Source organism: Anopheles funestus, chromosome 3RL (genome assembly GCF_943734845.2).
Source record: "Anopheles funestus chromosome 3RL, idAnoFuneDA-416_04, whole genome shotgun sequence".
Classification (NCBI taxonomy): Eukaryota; Metazoa; Arthropoda; class Insecta; order Diptera; family Culicidae; genus Anopheles; species Anopheles funestus.
The window spans coordinates 74655195-74678990 of record NC_064599.1 but is presented as its reverse complement, the minus strand read 5'-3'; the positions used below and the strand labels follow the sequence as shown (position 1 = coordinate 74678990).

General features: G+C 43.3%; 1 protein-coding gene across 12 annotated transcripts in view; it reads right to left on the bottom strand.

Moving 5' to 3' along the window:
* The window catches only part of LOC125766943 (ryanodine receptor), a 39901-nt gene that overhangs the window by 10985 nt on the left and 5120 nt on the right, over window positions 1–23796 (bottom strand). For 3 of the 12 annotated variants that reach the window (XM_049433050.1, XM_049433053.1, XM_049433052.1), the window contains exons 2-19: window positions 18274–18833; window positions 16066–16269; window positions 12350–12427; window positions 11877–12065; window positions 11606–11805; window positions 11015–11539; window positions 8883–10953; window positions 8736–8816; window positions 8284–8383; window positions 5952–6061; window positions 5781–5878; window positions 5492–5716; window positions 4673–5425; window positions 3860–4591; window positions 3613–3750; window positions 3060–3212; window positions 2696–2989; window positions 39–2622 (exon numbers count right to left, since the gene is read on the bottom strand). In XM_049433050.1, coding sequence (XP_049289007.1) covers window positions 39–2622; window positions 2696–2989; window positions 3060–3212; window positions 3613–3750; window positions 3860–4591; window positions 4673–5425; window positions 5492–5716; window positions 5781–5878; window positions 5952–6061; window positions 8284–8383; window positions 8736–8816; window positions 8883–10953; window positions 11015–11539; window positions 11606–11805; window positions 11877–12065; window positions 12350–12427; window positions 16066–16269; window positions 18274–18327 — 8589 coding nt within the window. In that variant the 5' untranslated portion in view covers window positions 18328–18833. Of the gene's footprint in view, window positions 1–38; window positions 2623–2695; window positions 2990–3059; window positions 3267–3612; window positions 3751–3859; window positions 4592–4672; window positions 5426–5491; window positions 5717–5780; window positions 5879–5951; window positions 6062–6918; window positions 7019–8283; window positions 8384–8735; window positions 8817–8882; window positions 10954–11014; window positions 11540–11605; window positions 11806–11876; window positions 12066–12349; window positions 12428–13885; window positions 13901–16065; window positions 16270–18273; window positions 18834–23796 lie in introns of all 12 variants that reach the window. The other 9 variants (XM_049433045.1, XM_049433042.1, XM_049433046.1 and 6 more) reach the window with 5 other exon arrangements.

Here is a 23796-nt window from a genome sequence, read left to right as displayed (position 1 = left end):
TGCTTCCTTCCAGTTTAACATCCACCGAACACACTTACGTATTCGCTGAGAGTGTTGTACGGTTTCAAGCGTGGATGAGTTTTGTTTGCATCCGACCACTGATCACCATAAGTCCATCCATTCTCCAGCTTACGGCTAGCCCACGCATCATGGTAATGCTCGCTGAACTTTTGTACGATCTGGTTCAGATCGTTCGTAAGCTGTACCGCAGTCGTATCGATCGGCTGCGGGTTATAGTGTGGTTGATCGGGACCACCACCCGTTGGCTTACCGTACAGATCGTCGTCGGAGTTCTTCGACAAGCTGTAGTCCGGAGGCAGAGCGCAACCGATCGCAATCAGACACGGTAATGCTTTACCAAACAGTTCCGGATCGTAGTCCATGTTGCTGAGTGAATCAAAGATGTTCGAGAACAGCAACATCGTCAGTCGCTTCTCTTCATCCGAAGATGCACCGAACTGTGAGGCTTGGCCACCGCCAGTAGTACCGTAGTACTTGGCGCAACGCTCGTAGTGCAGGGTTAGGAGTCGTAGAGCAACGGTCGTATATTCGGACAGTTTCGATACGTCGATCGTAAGCTTGCGGAGTAGCTTCAGCAACATAGCTGGATGCATTGCTGATGTTAGTGCGACCAAGAAATCGGACACAGCTTCACGCTGTCCCTTGGTGAGCATACGGTTCTTGGACATACGGTAAACCGTGTGCAGTGTGGCATCCAGCAAGCTGGCATAATTTTCCGCCTCATTGTAGAACTTCGAGTGCTTAATGAGCAACGGCAAGATTGAGTTGCCTATGTACCGGTTCATCGACAGTGCCATATCACTTTCCGAACCGTCGCTACGATCCAACATGGTGGCCGCTCGTAGATCGGGCAGGAAAGCGTCCTCCAGCAAGCGATAAAATAGTTCCTGCGTTTCAATTCCATAAACACGCTCCAGGAACAGTACGATGCTCTGCTTGTGACCGGGCACAAGTCCAGATGGCATATCGGACTTTGGACGATCTTCACCCAGCGCTGGGTTGGTGAGTGTAAACTTCAGACTGAGCACACCCTGCAGATCTTCCAGCGGTACAAGCGATCGTAAAATGGCACGCGCACGCAGCGATTCGTTCTTGCCCTGTTCGATGACGGCAGCATCCGGAGCACATCGACCGAGCAGATCAACCAGCGTACAGTAGAAGCACAGTATGGCGGCCCCAGTGTCAATGTAATCCTCATCATCATCACCCTCCGGGAGTGGATGCGCAAAGTTCAAACCTGCAATCTGTCCCTCCGCTTCATCCTGCATCTTTCTACGTTCCGTGATACGTTCGGACATTTTGTTAGCGTCAATAATGGCCTTAAGCAGACCCTCGCCCTCACCGCGCAGCGCCGGTCCGAGACACTCGGGACGACGGATGAGCAAACGAATGACGAGATTAGCATTTTCCTCAACACTTTCTCCATTCACCCAAACACAGAAGCGCAGGAAGTCAAGATAACGTTCACCTTCCACAGGATCCCAGCCGAGATCGGGGTAGCCGCGTTCGATCAGCTCGGAGTTACTCTGCAGTCCGCACCGGGACAAATAAATGGCAATCTTCTCCAGATAGTGCTCACGCAAAGCCAACGCTAGCTCCGTGTTTTCCATCAAGCTGGAGTAGGCCACATCCAATGGTGTCGAACCGCGAAGACTTGGACGCGACAGCAGAATGTTGGAGTTCTCCAACAGGAAGTCGAAATGGTCAAACATGGCCTTCTGGTTCTGTCGACCCGTTCGGCAGAAGTAGCACAAAAAGCGACAGCATGCGACCACCATCTGATGGGAGGTATCCTTCTCCTTCGGTGCGGACTCTTCCCCTTCGGCCGTCTGTACCGGTGCGTCACTCTGTGCCTGGGCACGTCGTCCCAGCGTGTTCATCATGACCGCCATAACGTTTTCGTGCACACGCAGAATACGAATCAAATCTGGATGCTGGAAGAAGGTGTGATTGTTGACAAGCTTCCAGAGCCGTTTGCGCATCAGTTCCTCCTCTTCCTGGCTCATCTGCACAGGCAGCAAGGCACGAATTTGACTCAAACCAATCCACATGTTCGCCACATCACCCTTCGTTTTGGAGTTAATGACGTAGGTTTTGTTGAGTGCCTTGATCAGCTCACCGATGGTGTCGTACTGGCGCACAAGCAATCCGAACATCTCGCGCACGAGCTTGGGATTCTCGATCTGGGACTCCTCCGCCCACGATACGAGCTGTTTGATCAGCACCTTGCGGAACACTTCCTCGGGTGTTTTCTTTTCCTCTTCCTCCGGTTCTTTGGGATCTTCCTCCAGTTCCTTTACGGCGTTGATGAAGTTGTACAGCTTCTTCAGCGCACCAGGTCTGCCCTCTTCAAGCTTGTCCGCCTCCGGTTCTTCGGGTTCTTGCAGCGCATTAAGCGATACCTTCCCCATAAGCTTCTCGTGGAACTCAATCAGCCGGTTGCGCAGATCTGGACCACAGGAAGCATTCTCCAGATCATCTTCCTCGAGATTTTTGTACCCAAGGATGGCGTTCATTTGTTCGCGCGGTGGACAACGGAACTCACGCGTCTTCTTAGCCGCGACAGCACTTGGTAAATCAGACTGTTTGATCTCGATGTATCTGGGGGGAAGGTGAAGGTTCGGATAAGGTTATAAAAGTATAAGCAATCAAAGGCCAAACAAGGATACCTTACCTGCGTAACTGATCCTGCTGCAAATCACCAACATAGTTGAAAGCAAAAGCGATGATGCTTTCGACACGATGCCGCAACTGGACATCGTACAGATGGTGCAACAGGTAGCACATCTGCAGCTTCGCACCTTCGGCCATCTTCATTGTCAGCAATCCCTTACGATGCTCATCCTTACCTTCCTTCTCGAACAAGGGATCCCACGTTTCGGGATCAATCATGATCAACAGCTTCTCTACGTCTTCGTTCGTAATAACACCGACCAACAGCAAACGATCGATCAGCTTGATCAGGGGTCTGCGATGTAAGGGAGCCCGTTGTAGAGATACACATAATTGCCACCCATTTACAAATGGTGCATACTTACAGGAAAAGGTTCTCATTGGATCCACCGATTGGATCGCGGTTGTGTACCTGATTGATCTGTACCGCTTCCTGCAGTGCGCTCATCACAAACTCCCTCACCACTTCGAGTGGGAATCTTGGCGAATATAACGAGTCAATTGCCGGTATGGGTTCACTGGAAGAATCTGGTGCTACTATTGTCGGCATATTCGATTGTGAGGGTGTGGGTCTGGGGAAGGAAGAATAATGGCATGCAGATGTTGTAGGAACGAGGTACACGGAAAGGTAGATGAACGAAACGCAGAACGAGTGACGACGGCTAATGGAATTGAATATGGCCATATTCAACCTTCCTTGTTCGTTTCCGTCGTCTCTCGGCAACACGGTACACGATGAAGTTAGAAGAGTTAGAAGTAGAGTAGAGGTAGTGTGCCAGAAGTCCATGAATAGCGGTGCCATAAGCGTGCATTTCTATTCAGGGAGCTCTCGTAGTGAGAACGTAACACGTGGAGTTTTAGTAACAGATTATTGAAGTGGATTAGTGGCCCATTACACACAGGGATTGAGCTACTTACGCTATTTCGGTCATGTTCATTTCCGGTCGTACGGAAAGCGTTTGAAGCGAACGCAACGAGTGACACATTTCGGGATCGATGTAAAGCTCCCTCAGGTCCGCACCAAGCGGTATGATGTACTCATTCTTACAAACCTCCCTGCAGAGCAAAAAAAAAGAGGATGAACATTGAAATGGGTAATTCAAAGGAAAACCCCCCAAAAAATTAAGCATTCCCAGGATGAGATCGTTTGTGGTGTTTTGCTCACATTGTGGTGGCGTGCGATTCCAAATGCAATGAAATCAGCAGATCATAAAATCCAAGACGCAGCGGACCACTCATATACTCCGACTGAATCGCGTACAGCAGCTGCTTCTGGTCGACGTGCGAACAAAGTGCATGCGCGGCACGGTAGTTCGATTGGTAGCAAAGCGCCGAATAGAGCGTTAGCGTATGGGCATGGAACTGCAGCAGACGATCGATTTCGATCAGCTCGAGAATATCGATACAACGATCCTCCTCGGGGATGTGCAGCGCCAGCATCGATACCGGATCTTCGCACAGCATTGACCAACCGCGGATGTCCGACAGCTTAAGGGCGTGCACCTGCAGTGCCGTGTTGGGGACGCGTGCCCACTGGTGCGGCTTCAGACATTGCACCTTCAGTCTCGGTGGGAACTGTGGGTTGATATGCTTATCGCTGGTAGGCAGTACGGCAGCCGACAGTGGCAGCGTTGTTGGTGTGCGGCCAAGCTCGATCTGAAGAATTTCCTTACTGGTCGCCTCGACGAAGATGGCCGGGAAGAGTTTGGTGTCCGGTTCCATCAGGAACACGTGCGAAGTTTCCTTACCTTCGCAGGTAAACCGGATCGTACCGGTAGCCGTATCGACAAAGCATCCTACAAACATGCCCTGTGACGCACCCTTACCGGAAGAATCTTGAGTGACTTCGTTGAAAAGCTCATCGGCACGCACCATGTAGCACGACTGACGGTTCACACTGAAACGGAAACATTGTAGTCAAATTATTCAGCTTTTAGCTTCAAATTAGTGATAGAGTTCTTCCTAGAGACGAACTTACATTTCGATAGTTTTCTCATTCTCGTCCTCTACGTAGATCGCAGCGTGGCGCACCTTGTTCTGGCTGAATTCCTTACTATGCACATGGTACTGTGTTGTCACCCAGCCCACATACACGTGCGTCGGATCTTGACCAGGGAAAATGCGCACCCCGTAGAAGTATTCGTTGATCAGGCGCAAACAATCCGCATCGTACACCTCATTACCGAACGATTCCACCTGGGGACTACCCATTCCCTTACGCTCCGGTACCATCGGTTGCTGTGAGCGCAGATCACTGTTCGACATACGCGTAGCCTGACCACGCTGCGTCACCTTCAAGTTGCTCTTGCGCGGCTCCGGTTCCGGTGTACGGCGATCCTTTAGCTTATCCTTGCTCTGATCGCGCTTTTTGCCAAACAGACGGAACGGACTACGGCCGCGCTTCTTGCGATCGTCTCCACCTTCCAGCTCGTTGTCGGAGTACGCGTTCAGCTCACCATCACTCGTGGCCTCACCATTAATTTCGATGCCCGGCGGGCTAAGGCCACCGCGCGCCTGATGTCTCGATGGACGTCTTGGACCGTTGCGCATCATCTCGTCAGCTTCGGCCGCATCCTCGGAGTAGTTACGATGCAGACCCTTGATGTCGTTCATCGTGAAACCACTGCGCATGATATGGTCGAAGTGGGCCGGTTGCGAATGATCCACTTCCGTCATTAGTCGGTGCTGGCGGATCCGTATCTCTTCCCAGCGACGCATCTTATCCTGTTCACTGTGAAAAGAGAGAAAAGCATTATTTCAAGATAAGGGGAAAAGGAGGGTTTTTAGCGTTCCTTACCTAATGAAGGTGTTAGCACACGTTACCGGCAGTGATAGACGCAAAAACTCCCAGTTAGCCTTCTCCATCGTTTCGAAGGTATTGTGCGAGATCTTCATGCATGGTGGTGTATCGGCACCTCCCGGGATACGCGTCACGTCGATCTTACACTCCGGAATCTCGTCCGTATTCTCGAAGATTGGCTGATCCTTCGTGTACCAGTGAGTGACAGGGCGCTTCATGTTGCTGTAAGTAGCGAAAGAAGGTGAGTAGAATGTTTACCTTATTTTTAAATTACCACAATACTTACACGCAGAATGGTTCATAACCTTCCTGCAAACCACAGGTTGTGAACCACTTGAGCGAGTCCACATCCTGTCCATATACAACGCGAGCTTTTTGACCGATCTGTTGGTAAAGAATTATGAGATTTTGCTCATAAGAATTGTATGTTATTTAAGAAAAAGTTTGAGTCACTTACACCAATAGTGCAGGCGGGCACAAATCCAACACCATCCGGTGCGGTGACATCCGCAAAGGTGGTTTCGCCACCGAGGGCATCCATCAGCAGTTCACCATTTAGCGAGAAACCTAGCGTGCGGGTGAATAAAAAGGAGTTGAAATCACCAGGAAACCACGTCAACTAGCACAGGCAGAGAACGTTAGACAGCGACTTGATTATGTACAAGCAGAAGACTTATTTCAAAAAACACTTCTAAAGCGGTTCCTATCAAAGCGCACCTAAGTTTAGCAAATAACCGCAACTGGTTTTAGTGTGCAAATTTGTTAAGAAAAACGGGGAAATATTCGATTTAGAGAAATAGCTGCAGCTTACAGTAAAAGGTACATGCTTGTGAGTTACATGCCACGGAGAAACATTTCCATGCCTCTAAAGTCACTAGATTTATGTACTGCACAGTGAGCAAAAGCAAATTAGTTTCGACGATGGTTTTATTGGTTGTTAATGCTTAATGTCTGTACAGTTTTGGTTAAGTTGCTGTTTTGTGCAGAAATTCATTAGTTGCACTGAGAATGGAGAATATTATGAAAAGATTGATACATTAACACAAAAACGATTAACTTAGCAAACGATATATTATTTACCATGTTAGTTACGTGTAGGTATTAAAGACAATTCATGGTGTAGAGAATGATATGCCAATTTTGCTAAAATAATGTTATCTAGAACTGAGATATCGCTCTAGTTAAGTGGTATACTGTTATCGTAACCTTTTTTCTAATAAAAAAAATCATACTGAAAATAAGATTAAGAAGCGTTTCATGTTGTAAAATAGCGAAATTTCATACCGATGCAAAACAGCCGAAATTATGTTTTCGTTTAGTTCTTTTGTAAATAATTTATAGTATGTAAATCAAAAGGAAACGGGTTATAAAAAAGTAAGAAGCTATAATTAGTTGTCGATCTAGAATTGATAGGTGATCCTTACTGATCGTATGATCCACTAAGTCAAGAAATACACCGACAATATCGCCTGGTACCCACTGTTTGCCGAACGACTCCGTTGCACCTCCGGACACTTTCTCTTCCTGGTGTGTAGTTCAACATGTGCCATTTGAACGCAACGAACGTGAACGTCCGCACCCAAATGTTTTGAATGGGGTTTCGTTGAGACGGAAGATTGGGTGAGGATTTTTTTTGGGGTGGGTTTTTTTTGGTTTTGTTTTTCATTTGTGGATCATTAAGATTCAGTGATAGCAGGTCGACGGACGGGGGATGTCGGATGTTGCAGTATTAATGCCAATACATGGAATGAAGGACGCAATTATTAGTCAGAAAGAAAGGTGGTACATGGTGGTTGAGAAAAGGAATGACGGATGACGATAATACAGTGATCAACGGTTGAGAAATGTATTTTTGTTTTCCAAAATTTCGGTGCCGCATGTGATGCGTGTTGAACGATTTTGATTTTCGTTTTTGCAGATTGTACGACATTTATTACGTATGGCCAAAGGGGGGTGTATGCGTTCAGGAAGGTCGTGAAGGGAGTTTATTAAACACAGTAGAAAAGATGAAAAGTGTTGGGACCAACCAATAGAAAGCGAGAATAGAAAGAGAGAAAAAGAGAGAGAGAGAGAGAAAGAGAAAAAAGAAAATCAGAAAGAAGAAGAAGAATTTGTATTGTTCAAGGATGGTTTTCCAAACAAAACAGTTAACACGAGTGGAAAATTTTGGAGATAATTTCCATTGCCAAAGCCCTTTTTGTTTTGCTCTGCGCTTTTTTTTGGTGCACTGTTAACGGTGTTTTTAGTTGCTTCTCTTTATATTCATAGTACAGTGGAAGGTTTGGCTGAAGTTTGTGAAGTTTCAGTAATTGTCCATGGGTGTAAACAAACGCTGTCTCGAAATTGGTACGTAAAACGAAAGAAAAACTAAATCACTAAATATGGAATCGTGAACGATTAGATTGAAGTGAACATGATACTTGCTATTACTTAGAGCTTTATCGTAAAGAAACATTATTAACATAAACCGACATTTAACATACACGATAGTGAAAGATTAACAGGTACAGAAGGTGTTTTTTTGTTTGCGTTTATGTATACCAAAAAGGGAGCTGAAACTGCAGAGTTGAGAATGATAAGTTGAAATAAAACGGAAAAAATAACACACATACAACTGCTCGGAAAAAGTGTTTTTTTCAGCCTGTACGCACTGGAGGACAGATATGTTGCGAACGAGTAGATAAAGTAGTAGATACAACGGGTAAGAAGGAAACGAAAATAAAGAAAACAACACGCACACAAACACACGCTACAAGCGCGCCAAGTTGCGCGTTCGCACGTTCGCTTACTCATGCTCTTCTCGTGGACGTTTACGAAGCAACCGATGATGTCTCCGATCTTATAGCGTCTACCAAAGTCTTCGACCGTATGGAGATGCATCTTGCGCGCCTATTATCAGTAACAGGTGCAGGGCAGCAATAACTCGCCCCCCGGTGAACGAGTCACAACGGAACCGAGATAGTGATATAACATCAGTACAGTATACGAACGGGTAGGGAATTGGAAAAAAGGTGGTCAAGAACGTTAACGAATATGTAACTACTACGTAAGCTGTTGACACTGGTGAAGATTCTAACGCGTAGGTGAAGGACTTTCAATACTGGGGTTCGCACATTCAGTCAACAATCGTAAAGATCGCGCGATCGTAAAGCGTGAGCGTAAGGTCTCTCAACTACCTCTCAACCATGGTGATGGGTGTCTCTTATACTGCTATGGAGAAATGGAACCTGGAAGTACTTACGTTGTATCCATCGAATGCCCACGACGCATCGTCACTGCCCAGCATCGTACCGGGGTTACAATCAGCTCGTGCCCAACCAACCTAAAACGAGCAGAATAGAGAATAAGCGAAGGAATCCCACATTTGTAAGGAACTCTGGAACCTTACCCTCATAGGTCCAGCAGTGAGTACTTCAAACTCAAAGTACCACTTTCCGGAGGTTACGGCGTACGTTCGCTCGACCCGATACGTTCGGTATGCGGCAAACTTCTGGCGCAGCGCTTCCGCTGCCAAGGCTTCGTTCGCTTCACCGGTCGGTGGATCCAGATTGTAACCGTAGATGAGTAGTGTGCGCACCGTTTCGGAAGCAGTATCGCGATTAGCTTTCTTGATCGCTTCATCAACTTTCGAGTACGGCACGAGATGAGGACTGCGAAGATTTTCCGAATCTTCGTTCAATCCGTACGTCCAACCCTGCTGGATGCGTTCCTTCGCCCACAGATTGTGCGTGTTTTCGGCCAGCTGATCGACCAGTTCTTCCATCTTGGGCGTTAGCACGGCGGCACTCAGATCGAGCGGAGCCGGCTTATATCCGTTGCCTTGCATGTACGGATCGTTCGGCAGACGAATCGGCCGAATGCGTGCCGGTGGTTTATCCATCGAGATGTAATATCCGAGCGCAAGGATAGTCTTTAGCGTTTGGACGGCGAGCTGACAATCGTAGCGTTTTTCCGCTGCCGGTAGCTTCTCGAACGAGGTCAGACACGGATGAATGCGGTAAACATCGTCCCGACGCTCACCCCAGGTCCAGCCGGATTCGATCTTGTTTAAAGCCCACATTTCGTGGATGTTTTCGGCCAGCTTGTCTCTGATCGTTTCCACCGATGATGGTAGCGTGACGGGGGACGTATCGACAGGTTTCGGTACGAAGGCCGAATCGTCCTCGACTAACCACGGACCGGCGAGTACGTTCTTGTTCAGATTACCGAAATAAAAGCACGGATCGAGGCTAAGATTTTGGTGTGGCATAAGGCACTGTACGAGCGGCGAGAAGCCAGGCGGAGGGCTAAACTTGAGACGTCCATTGTCACCACCAAACAGGAAGCGACAGCTCAGCTTCGACGAGCAGCTCATCACGGGGAAGAACATACCGTCCAGATTGAAGTCGGTGAAGCAACCCTGCACCGGTTCACCGTTAAACGTGAACCGAATAACCGGAACACTCAGATCCAGCGTACACCCAATAACGTCACCCTTCTTGATGAAGGGTTCCGTTACCTCTCGCGGCACTACACAGGTACGCCGTCCGGCGGACCAAAAGTACACACCGTCAAATCCGTACGAAAACAGATCATCACCGACACCGTTACCGCCCCACTTTTCACCACCGCCCGGATACGGTACGTAACCAGCCGTGTTGGCCCACCCGATGCGCAAATGTGGCGTCATGTGCGTCATCTGCTCGATGTGATCCATCGTCACCTCGAAGTACCACTTCTGGTAGATGGCCGATCCTTCCACACGCCCGACAAAGATATTCGGCCGAATGCTAGCTACATGATCGACCAATCCCGTCTGCAGCAGCAAATTCTTGCCCGGCAACAAAAAGTCACAGATGTTGTTCTGGGACGATCGTACCGCAACACCATTACCGACGCACAGAGAACACAGCACGTCCAACACCTTTGGATCGCGTCCATGTTTCTCCAGCAGTGAAATGATCACCTTGATGTGTTCGTCTCGCATCATGTTCAACGCCTCGGGTGAGTCGATAAGCACACAGTGCAACACATCCAGCATGCCGGAACCTTCGCTGGAAGCTTGCGAACCGAGTCGCGAGAACAACCAGTTCAATCGGTTCGAGTTAGCAAACTGGGCACAGTTAGTGTGGTTGCCCTTGATGATGGCCGCCAGCAGCTGATACAGATAGCCGGAGATCATATCCCAGCTTTGGCCACTCTCGTCACTAGCCAGGAAGGACGCCAGGAAGCCCTGCGACGAGATGATGTTGATTTTGTCGATCGCTTCAAGGATCAGATTGAGCACACCCTCCTCCTGGAACAGATCCTGCCGGTTGCGCAACGCACGCAGCCGGTTCTGCTTCTCCTCGTGTTCCATGTCATCTTCCGGTTGGGCGAAATAGTTGATCAAATCTTCCAGGCACATTACCATCTCACCCAGATTGACCGTCTGCAGGAATATCGAGTGACGACGATTTTCTTGCAACGTTTCAAGGCCACTGTGAAGGCAGAAGGTAGACAGTAAGCATCTGTCATAACTCACCCGGACTCTAAACTTACCTAATAAACTTGGTGAACAAACTGCTACACTTGCGGATGACACGGGCGGTACGTGACTCCTCTTCCTGCGAGCGGGAAAAGTCCAACCCATCGTCCATCTTGCCTTCCTCGTGAAGGATGGCTTGCTTCTCCTCCACCTTACCGACACCCTTCTTTTTCGTTTCGTAGCTCTTGTAGCTGACCCAAAGGCCCGACTCGTAGTGCTGCATGATGACGGTCGAGTCACCGTACTTGATGATCGGGGCACCGATGATTTCCAGATCCTTGTCCTCCAGCACTACCTTCTGGTCGTCCTTTTCGAGACGCAGTACAAATGCGGTCTGCGAGGTGGTAGCCTGATCGCGGCTCATCAGTATCAGTTCGTTGTTTTCGTTCACACCGAGATACCGGCCGGTGGTAAGATGGCGAATTCGCATCGGATGTGACCAGTTGATGAAGCCACCGGCCCACTTGGTACGGGCTAGTTCGAGTCGCCATAGGGAACGTGCCTGTGACATCACAGAACCTCCCTCATATACGACAATGCTGAGGAGATGGGAAAAGATTTCATTAGTAGAATTGTCGATTCGACGTTGACTAGAAATAACTCACTTTTGACCCGAATCTAAGCTCCAGGTACTCGGGATCGTAAGACATTCGTCACCGCCGTGGAAGAACCGAAGTACATCGCCACCGAAAACGTAACCGACGTACTTCATGCGCGAGATACCGGTTCCGTACGGCTGTACGCTCCAGTGCGTTACATGGAAGCTAGCATTCACGATCGATAGATCGTTCTCTTTGGTGGTGTGCTGTGGGAAAAGGTAGAGGAGAGTCAATATCGTCGAAAAGTTCTCAGGAAAACGACTTTTATTCCACTTACCAGATAACGCTCGGTAGCGACAGACACCAGAATCAGATCGTCACCGACACGGACCTTCTCACCTTCCGAACGTTGCTTGCTGGCTGGATGTACGGTCCACCAACAGGCTTCACCTTGGCTGTGTTCCTGCAGACCGACATCGAACGACAGCTTGTCGTTGGAGGACGAAGTCGACAGACAGGCAAGATACTGTTAGAGGTGGGACGTACAAAAAAAAGCGATTAATAAAACCAGACTTCTCTATGCGATTGCCAGTTGAGTGTCTAATAATAGCCACAAACCCAACAGGTTGGCAGAATTGCAACCAAACGAGCAAATGGTTTGTTGGCATTGGACACCAATAAATTTGAATTGGCAAAAGCGGGCGAATGGCAATAAACATGGAAATTCTTGCCGCATGGTAGTGCTAAATGGACCGTTCGTAAACATTATGCTTTTCGACTGTATTGTGTTGTTAAAATCGCTTTACTCACCATGTCACTGTTGTTGTGGCGCAACAGAATAGCATTGCCATAAAGCAACGTCCGATGTCCGGACCCGGTACCCTTGCCCTATTGTTGAGGAAATGTGATAGATTACGAGAGAAAGGAAAGTGAACCAAAACAAAAAGAAAGAAAGAAAGAATTTTAGTAAAACGATAGTAAGAAACAAAAAAATGTATGTTTTAGAACACCATTCGCCAAGCAGCATCATTCACTGGAGCTGCCATATTGTGGATGTTAAAATTTCAGTTGTAGAGGAGTTTTTCAAAGTAATTTCATACACATGAAATTAATGGTGTTAATAAACGATCAAGTCAATCCATTCCAATGCAAAACGAGGGATTTCTGTTTTTCAAACACTATTCTACAATGGCACATCACTGCTTGAGCCGATGTTATACGATGCTGAGAGATAAGGAAAAACATATGTACAACGTTACGTAAGTGCTGTTATATCAGTGCAGCTGTACAAACATGCGTTGATATCGAGCTTCTGTACCACAACATGCAAACTGGAAGAGACTTATTTACGAATGTTAAGTAAAGAATGAGATTCACTCTTGTGGATTGGAATTGCGTGAACGACACCCCCAAAATAATGTTGTTTTTCTAGAACTTTTTATTTCTGCTAGAATAACTTATTCCATAAGATAAGAGTTCAAGTATCGCTTCCAAAGAAATTAGTAACCCTCCGTGTTTGAAAAATATATAAATATGTACAACCATGCTGCGTACGGGACATTGAAAGCTTGTACAACGTTCATCTTGCGCAATCATCAAAGAATATATACAAAGAGAAATGAATTGTTACGGTTTCAGCTGAAAGCACAGCTCGTTCTCATTCAAATGTGGTTCAAAGTCATGAAGTACATAAGAGTAAAACTCTTAAGAAAATATGATAAAGAGAGATTGTGATGTGGTATGAAGTTTGAGATTGAAGAAAGTGTGGAAAATTTAGAACAAAAACGAAACAGAAAAGATAAACACGACAAGTTTGTTTAGTAGAAGAATTAAATAAATTTTGAAAATAATAAAAAACGAATGCAAAACAAAACCGAAACTAACAGCCAATTTAAATTTTTAAGAGCGTAATGCGTTTGAGAAGAGATGTTATAATGAAAATAGTATATGAAGAGGAAGGAAAATAAAGTGTAAAATAGAACAAATAAAAGGAAAGAAAACGATCACATATGTAGTAAAGAGGTAAGAGTGCAAAACGAATGCGACGAAGAACGAAAAGTAAAAGACATACATAGATATGAGAAATGGAAAAGAAACATGAAACATGAAATACCAGGCCGGGCAACAGGTAAGGCACAGACGTAAACAGATTTGGAAACAGTAACACGTAGCAAAAGAAAACGAAAGTAAAAGAAAACCGAAGAAAAAGAAAACAAAACGAGTAAATGGGAAAGGGTTTTTCTTTGTTTCGTTTCGTTTCTCTCAGATACGACATTCGAATACACGGAAGGAGGAAGTAGCTAGGATGAAATCTTCACACATCGCTTAGTATGCGCCGCAACTTACTACCGAATCGTTTCCCTGAAAGTAAATTAAGCCGAAAAAAATGGGTTCTGCATGAGAACGAATGTTTTTGGTTTTGTTTTTGCTGTTGGGAATTTATGCTCGTTGGTTTAGTTTTTTTTTATTTAATTGAGAAGAGAAAGGCAGATAACGGAAAAATTCTCTCCATGGGGATAATCTTCGTACGATAAAATGAATTTGCAACAAAACCGGAAGGGAACAACTTTTACCGAAGATCAAACATATTTTGCACTGTAAATGGGAGCAAATTATTATGGTTGAAAAGAAAACGAGACCAACGGGTAAGATAATTTTTATCACATTAACTGTTGGCACGGAATTAGGAGCTTTAGGTGGTTGACGGCTGAGATACTCCGACATTCATAAAAAGCTCATAAATCATCCCCGTGTACCGTTCCGATCCGACCGACACGCTTACAGGCCCCGATCCATCTTCAACAAGGATGAGTGTGTTTGTGTGTTGGTTGGTGGACAAAGGCAAATTTCAAGCACGAAAGCTAAGGACAAAAATTTGCTACCAACGGAAGGAAATGGTTACGAGTGGTGCGATTGGGTAGGGGAGTGTTTTCCCCAGTGGCAAAGAATCGACCGGTATACATCGTCGGCACATCGTCCTATCATCTCCATCTCCTCACGAAACGCAGGTTCATCTTTGGAACGGAATGTGATTGAAAGCTTTCCAACGAAGCTGCTTTTCCACGCTTTCCTATGCAAATTGTGCAACTTTTACGACCACCTGGACGGCCATAAAGTGAACATCCAAGCCATCCAAAGTGAAACTGGAATGGATCAATATTTGTAGATCTGCGGGGAAGGAGAAACGTTTGGGGCTTGGGGCTTGGAAGAAGTGCAATAGAAAAATTCCGTCCGTTCTTCTTCGGAAAAGCAATCTCTACTGAGTGCAAAGAAGGGAAGAAAACGTATGAAACCAAATAACAGAACGAATAAAAAAAACAAAATCTTTCTAGATAAAAATGCACATTGGAGGAGAAAAAGGAGAAACAAAACAATAGCAAAAGACACATAATATAAAAAGAGGAACGAAGGAAAAAAACAGCAATGAATAACAAAAGAATATAAAAAAACGTCTACTATAAAACAAAAACCAAAAACAAAAGCTACTATCGCCTGAAGTTCCACCACAGGGATAGCTCTCGATAAGGGATAAAGAGGGCAAACATCGGTACAAAAAGCAAAAAAACCAACATCAGCATGATCTAGTGGCGCCATCTAGTGGGAAATATATTTTTTTGCAATGTTTGAGTGTGTACTTTTTTTCTTCCTCTCGTTCTGTATTCTGTTTTACGTGTCCTTTGAGGGTCTGAAAATGATTGGACGTGTGTTTTAGCTGAGCTAACCCCTTTGACTCACAACCCGCGGGTTTTTTTTGGGGGGTTCGTACCCCTTATTTTAATGTGTGATGCAAACTGACTCTCCGGCATGACGAAACTCCATTATTACCCCAAAAGACCAAAAAGCGGAACAGGTGGTGTTGTGTATAATATTGATGTGAATTATGCATATCCATACTTTGGGTAGCTTGGAGAAACAAGAAAAATACAACAACAAACAAAAACCAATTCCCAAACCCCCGTCCCGTGTAATGTGGCAACCCGTGAGTGTCACACGAGCAAGAACTGCTTTCAAAAGGATGGTCCAACTAATCGATAATTTATGCAAAACTACTCCGTATCTTCGCAGAAGTAAGTAGACACAAAAGGGCTGAGGGGTGTTTTTCGGTGTTTCCGTGCGAATATGACAGAAACAAGTTCATTCTAGTATCGTTGGGACATGGAAGCATGTGTGTGTGTGTATTTCCTGTGCAAATTTAGTTCTACTCATGTGCTTGTGGGACAGATAAAAATCAAAACTATCGTACGGTTTGTGCTGTAGGTGGTGCAGTAAATGGGAGAACTAGGGAGCAGATTCAAATCGCTACTACACAAGAATTCTAATGAACGTGAGTGGAGTGGTTGGTGTGCCTTTCGTTCCCGAGTGTCAGGAGTATCAGCGGATGAGATGTAATTGTGGCCATTCCCACTATCCCTCTCTATCTCACCCCTGGTGGCCAACCCGGAGGGCGCACAATAATCAACAAAAAGTCTCGGAAACGGAACACGCTGACAGTCGGCAGCGTGGCGTATTGCGGACGGCATACTTACGGTTTCCGAACCGGCGGCAGTGACCAGCTCCTGCAGTGCACGCACCGACAGCGCCTGCTCTATTACGAACACGCACTGCGATAGGTCCGGCGGGATGTTCTTGTCTGCGATGTTCTCCAGGAAGCAATGCCGGTTGCCGAAACCCTCGGCAGCCAGACACACGCGCTCACCGGTTGCCGTGCAGGACAGGCAGACCATGTCTTCCTAGGAGCGGTGATGAAAAGAAAGTAATAGGACAGTTCGAATAGCCGATTAGTTAAATTGATATCACGCACTGATGAGGGTAGGTTTGGACGACAATGCTGATGAGCCGCTTCCGGAGATAGATAAGATTTTTTTTAGAAGATGGTCCTATTAAAAGCATAAACTTTGAAAGTCGTTAAGACTATTTGAAGACGTGCAGATATTATCAATTCTTTAAATTGGTTAAAAAGATGAGCTTTAAAGATGATCGTTACACACGGAGAATAAAAGTTAATTTTTAGTTAATTAGTGGTTTTTCTTTTTATACGCAATATGCAGAAATTATACTAAATTAAATTCAAAAATAGGTTCCATAAATTATATTAATTTTAAGTATATTTAATAATTTTAAATGTAAATGTCAAATGATGAAAATTGGTTCTCTAAAAAAAGTGGAATACTCTGTCATAAACCATTTGTAGACGTTTTTATAAAATGGTTGGCGGTTTAAGTTTAGGTAACTAGGTGATGCTACTCGGTCTATGAATTGTTATGACTTTAGTAACTTGTTTAAGCTATGAATAGGGTGATTTACGGTATTTTAATGTCTTTTAAATGCTGATGTAAAACTGCTTTAAAGCTACTTTTAATTTGCTAAACAAAAAAGTTGCCCTTTTGTACCGCTCACAGTTTCTCAGAACAATTACGGGCTTATTGGGATCAACTCTAACGAAATGAGCTGTGAAAAGCAAACAGTCCTTTTGTGTATTTTAGTCTTCCATAGCTGATTCTTTAGATTTTTGTTGCTTCAAATTATATTCTAAGTGCTTTGTACTTTATGCAAATTTGTATACATTTACATTCTAGTCAACTCGAAAAAACTTTTGGCTAAATTGATTTTTGCAAAAGGATTTATATGTATAACTTGTAAATTTTAAGTAATTTATTAATATATTAAAATTCTCAGTGATAGAAACTTTAAATACAAAAGACTTGATATTCCATAGCAGTATAATTCCTGCTTAAAATTGAAAAGGGTTTAAAAATGTGGTTTGTTGAAATAGTACTTATCAAACAAGCATTTTTAATTTTTTTAAACATTAATTTTCAGTGCTTCAGATAAACAAGCTCCTTACACGCAATGTTACTTCAATTTTTTTATCTTAAATTTTCTAAAAGTAATGAGATAATTAGTGATGCGATTAGTGTATGCTCTGGACTACAAAAAGATTCAAGTTCTGATCTACGGAAGAGATTTATATGACAATTGTGCCAACTTTTCAAAAACCATATTGATTATTTTTTAACATCTTTAACTCCGTACGCGCAATACCTAAACATTGAGAAACGTCATTGAAATCAGTGAAAGTCCTAAAATATTTATGGTAATCCTATCGTTATAAATTGCAATTCTTCATTTAAATCATCTTTAAGTTGAAATTAAAATTTCAAACAAGCTATTTCAAGGGGTGCTAAAACTGTAAGCTTACCAAAAGAAATCTTACAAACCACACACCTTCAGGTGGAAGGTGTGAAATCTTAAATAATTCATGGCCGAAAAGACGTACCGTACCTTGCCTTTCCGTGGTGAAACACTTACAATTGGCAAGCAATTCCGGTACCGTGGCGAATGTTTGTACAGATATTTCTGTGTAATGTGTTGTGGTTTATGATTCTGCTGAAAATGGAACCCCAGAGGGCTCGCGCAGTTGGCGTACCTTGGTACAAGCTCATGAATGCCTAATCGATCCGTTCATGGTACATGGAAAAAGGTGAACAAACGGGGAACACAACCAGTGGAAGGCGTTTGGAGTGTAATAAAATTTTACGATATAATATCTTTGTTAACTAATTAAACGATAGCAAAGCGAGTAATCAAACCGGGTCGTTTAATTCAATAAGAAAATTTACCTTGCTCTAACTTTTAATCCCACCACCTGCCCGAAAGGTGGTGTATGGTAAGGATGGAAGTTAAAATAGCATTTCCGGGTGAGAGAAGAAAAATAAAACAAATCGTTCACTTACCGTGCGCAAGAATGAAACATCATCCTGCTCGGATCCTCCCTCTGCTTCAGCCATGTTGCTGCACTACTACGGCTCTATTTTGGCAGCTTTTGGTACCGTTTCCCTTTAATGGAACAGTTCGGTAATGTACCGCTTGCCCGGTGTGCTTAAAGTTTGCAACACCAGCAGCGATAGAGAGACGTTGATTCACTTTCACTGGACAGCAGTGGCGATGCTGGTGATGCCACCGTTACGCTTTGCTATAAGTTTTGGCAAGATTTATCTAATTCCTTTTGTGTGTCTTTTTTTCTTTTGGCAATCACTGTTCCGCACACTGTTCTGGCACTAGTATTCTTTGCCCGCTGGCACACATTCACCGACGGCCATAATAATCCTTAGCGAGGCACAACTGTTGACACGTGGAAGCTGATGGTGTTGGTGACGGGCGACGATGGCGATGAACAAAACAAGGAGTTATAATATAACGTTTCGCGTTAAAGGTGGTCAAGTTTCGGTTTCGAGAGATCGGTTCGATCGTAGCCGCTGTAGTAGAAGCACGTCGTGAATGTCGTCGTGTGATCCTGCAAAATGAAATGGGAGGATATGCAGAACGGTGAACAAATTCGTACAATTTATTGCAAATTATATGTGAAAGAGATTGCGTGAGAGCGCGTGAGGAAGGCAAGAGGTGAAAAAGGAAAATGAACCACGGAGCAATTTCCGGGGAAAAAGTGGATGAAACAAATTTTGCTCAAAGATTGAGGCTAACGGAGCAATGATGGTGTGTGTGTTCGCCTTCAGTACGGGATGCTGCAAATAGGGAGAAGAAAAAAAGAAAAGTTTGATAAGTTTATTTGTTAAACCTTTTGAGAGTTTGATTTTTACGGCAAGGCGTGATTTATAGACAATGATTTATAGAATAACTTCAGTTAGGTTCGAAGAACACGAATGAATAAAAATGTACTACGAGTATTAAAGCGTTTTGATAACAGATGTCGCCACCAGTTCATTTTTTTGCTGGTTAATCTGGCAACACTGCCATGTTTAAGTGTTTTCAATAGACTTTCTTTTTCTATCTGTCTTTCTTATCTGTCTATTTGCGAGAATGTAAACGACGTTTATTTCTTTGAAAACAAATTTTGTGCCAAAGAACGTGTTTTTTGGGTAATTCTACCTATTTATTTCTTTTATGTAACTCTTTTAAAACCTAAAATGGTTAGTTTTTTGGTATATAAAGAATATTCAGAAGAAGATCTTGGTGGGACCAGCAGAATGAGGTCTATTATGAGTTACTATCCATAATCGAAAAGATAACAAGAAAGTCTTGTAACAATAGATGCCGAGAGAAAAACGGCATTTTTTTCAGTTTAACAAAGACAACTCGCGGTCACATGGTTAAAACGTACTTAGAGACGATTGGGAGCTTCTTCGTTACATCTCGCTGTATTGCCCCGTACGTTACTCCTTCTGTTTACGGATTACTGACTGACCAGAGCACATACAATATTAGATCGATTCATAAGTAGTAGTATTTGTTTATTTATTGTATTTGACAGCTTTTATTTACAGTACAAGATTTCAAAAAGAAAAAGCAAGAAAATAAACAACGTAATAATAAGTCACTACTTCTGCTACTAATTTTAGTCTAGTCTAGAGAAGGCTTGATCTTTTTCTCTTAGTGTAATGAATTTCATTATGTTTTTTTTTCAGTTTGGAAAATTTGAAATCGAAGGAAGATTTTCATTAAAGTGCCTTAAACTCTTTTCAGTCATAAGCATTAAAGTTTTAAGCAACTAAATTAAAATATCAAACTGATAATAAATAATTTAATAATTCAGGTTTATACATGTTTGAAGCTTTAATCCTAGTATAAGGAAAATTTTATTCAATTTTCTAATGTTTTAGTTTTAAATAAATAAATAAATAAATTAAAAGCTTATTAGAAGTGTCTTTTTAACGTTTCAATCCATTTTATTGGTACTATTTTAACTTTTCTATATTTTCTTCCTTCTTTACGAAAATTGTGTATTCCATAATTTTATAATGAGTAACATTATCACATTATCAAAACTGCAAACCCTCGAAAAATGATGGCAACCACAATGTTGGTGCGTCGGTATAATAAAAAATTCCCGCACCTCACCAGCATTGTAAAGTGCAAATTGGTTCCTTCCGACCGGTTTTTCATTAATGCATAGCACATTAATTTTATATCTCATGTACGTAATCTACTCTACTCTTCCTCAAAAACACCTGCCACCACCAATACCAACACCACATGGTGGTGGATAATTTATCCCGTTGTTGTATTTTCAAGTTCACCCTCGCCTTATTTATGTTCCTCCGTTGGTCATGGTGGATTGAAGCAACAGCTGCTCGGTGCCGGCAGCGACCGATCGCATTAAAAATGGCCTACAAAATCCTTTCCGGTCGTTTCTGTGTGGCTGTGTCTGTGTATGTGAGGGAGAGCTTTTTTTCCACTTTACCGTTCCGGGTGGTAAAGTTTGCTTCTTATAAGCATTAAAGCAACAGTTTTCCGGCTGGTGTAGTATTCGTAGCAAATTTGAGATCTTTTTTCTTCCACCAGGACGTGCCTTACCAAGTACGCTTGTGGCTACTGTCGGTTGAAGTTGAATTGTTAGACACCGGTCTGGTTGGTACGAGCCCCAAAACTCTTCCCTTTTGCGATACGATAGTTTTGGGCAATTTCGTTTATATGCGAATGGGATAATGTGCGAATTTGTATGGCAGGATAGAGTAGGCGGGTGCGACATTCATTTTCCACAGATAGTGTCCGGAAGACGCAGCACTATCGTCTGTTGCCGAAGGATGGGCATAAGGATATAACTTCCCCGGTAAGCTCCTGAGTTTGTTGCGAATGGATTGGAGTACGGTGCCAAACACACATAAAAGCCAACCGTAACGGTGTACCATCGTCGACAGTCGTTTTTGGCCTCGATAAAGATGGCTTTGCTTTTGGTTTTGGTGGCGTGGAACTTGAGACGAAAGGTCTACCGGCTGGTAGACAGAATGGAGGTGTAGTGTTGATTTTTTATACCTTCCATTCTCATCCTCATCGTTTTGGGACGTTCGCTTATTTTTATTGGTGGATGGTGTCATGCGAAGGAAAAAAAAAGCTCACAAAAAAGCCAAGAAGCAACCAGACCGGTACGGTACACAGATAACGGGCAAATATTTGCACATCGTGTTTACCATTGAATGATGAACTGTGGGACGGCATAGAAAGATGAAGCGAAAACAGATGATTAAGGATCGAACGTGGAATGGTTTTTTTTTGTAAAATCGTTTCTGAAACATTCAATATTGTTATTGCTCTTATCGACCGAAGGGCCAGTCCTGCTCGAATTATTACACATCGCCATACTGTCGGTATAATTTTATTAATGTCTCTTCCATTCGAGTTTATTTACAACTTTTGGTAGAAGAAATTGGAAAATAAGGTCAAGGTTTTTTTTTGTTTGTTAATGTAGGTGACATTGTTAAAAGTTATCAAGATTTTCAAACTTCCGACAGGCTCTTTCCGCCATCAGACATCGTGCCGAGAAGTTGTATCGTGCTCGATTTCTAAATGGTGGTTTGTTCCGTTTAGCCACCCACAGAATGGAATCAAAAATGGTAAAATAGCATCCAGTCACGCAAGACACGGAAACGTACCGGCATCAGATTGCAGTAAACTTGCAGTTGATTGAGAATGCGAATTCGTTTTGTACGAATCAGAAAATTTGATCTTTTATAGTTAGACGATTAGAAGGTCATGTGACATGTACCAAAGAAAAAGATGCAGAAATTGAGATTGAAGATTTTTTTTTTTGGTGATATAAAACTAAATTTAGCAGTCTGTATTAAATCGATTGTTTTCAAATCGATTGTAAAGAATTTTTAACCCAAATAGGTGTCAGCAAAATTCTGCAAAACTTATCGCTTGTTTTGCAGCAAGAAGCACAATCGATCGATTTTCCATCCTCCGGGCGGCCATGAAACTTTGTTAAGGGAAAAGTCATGAGATAAGGCAAAACGCGGCCTTACTTCGGTCCTCGGTATCGGGTACCCAGCTGCCAGCGCTTTTTGCCACCACTTCCTAATCGGATTATCCGGAAAATCGATGATCGGTTAGGATGAAACCGTTGGGCTGGCGTGTTATGGCGTGATGTAAACGCTTATCGGAGTAAGCAAAGTGAATGATTTTTCTCACCAGCGTTCGCAGTGTGTGCTGTCAATGGAGCTGCACTTTTGCTGCGATAAAATGCATGAGTATGTTGCATGTAAATATTCAGCAGTGTTGCATCTCTGTTTCGACTGATTTACTAAGAATACATTTGTTAAATTTTAATATTTTTTAAATTTAGTGGAAATTTATTTTAAGACAACATACAAATAAATTATGATAACATAAAGATAAGGATAAAGAGGGAAAGCTTCAGAATTGTATGGCTACAGAAACGTTGTGTGATGTGGTTTTCTCCGTAGGAAACGGTTTCCGATGCATGACAAGAAATATTTATTGTCAGCTCTTGCGGCCGTTATGGGTGACCACAAAATGGAAATTATTTTCCTCTCGTTTTTGTGATTTTTTTTGAAAATATGAAGAATAGGCAAGTATAACTTTATGGATATTAAAATAAATATTTTTTTCCTAATTAAGGACGACCAAGCTGTATCAAGATCTCGTATCAGGATAGTCATTAATTTTACGGGGAACGGTTTAGATGGGATTTGTTACCCGATCCTGTCGTGTAGAGACCGTCGTCGTTATTGCAATTATTTTATTTGTTGCTATTGTTATGAAGTTTAAGTAAGTATGACTTACTTAATAGATATGCTATTAAAACAATTATGTTAAAAATACATTTGTAAATGTATGTTTAAATTATCTCTACATTAATTTTAAGTAGTTTTCATTGTTAAACATTATTATGACTTTCTGTATCCTTTTGCTGTATAAACAACAAAGCTATGATACTGTGAAGCTCAACAAAACCATATTTTTGTTGCTTTTATTTTCATCTCCAATTAAACATCGACCATACAAAATCGTGCAAAACACGAACAGAGTGGAAAAAAACTATCCTTCCCCGTGTCGTTTGCTTGGCGTCAGCAAAAAAAGGCCCACACAAATAAATTTCCCTCACCAACGGACTGGCATTTTCACTTCCAGCCCCAGTGAGTCAACATTCGCACGAAATGGAAGCAATTAGTGAGTTTCGTATCGTTTCCTTTCATTAGTCCGTTGCCGTGGTAACCGTGCGGAACGAGGATTTTGATAAGCACCGAGTGCTTCTGGAGTGTTTTTTTTGGAAGTTGTTTCTACAGCGATAAGATCTCGTGAGGATGAGCGGATGATTGGTGACTTAGTTTAGCATTTGGGAGAGCTTTAAGCGTACAAGTGTTGCTTGTTTAAAAGCATAGGAGCATAATTGGTTTTTTAGCTCGAAATGCGTAGGATGTAATAATGTAATGTAAACTAGTGATGGGAAAAATAACAAATATTTAGTAACGGGCCGGTACCTGTTTGTTCGGAAGATG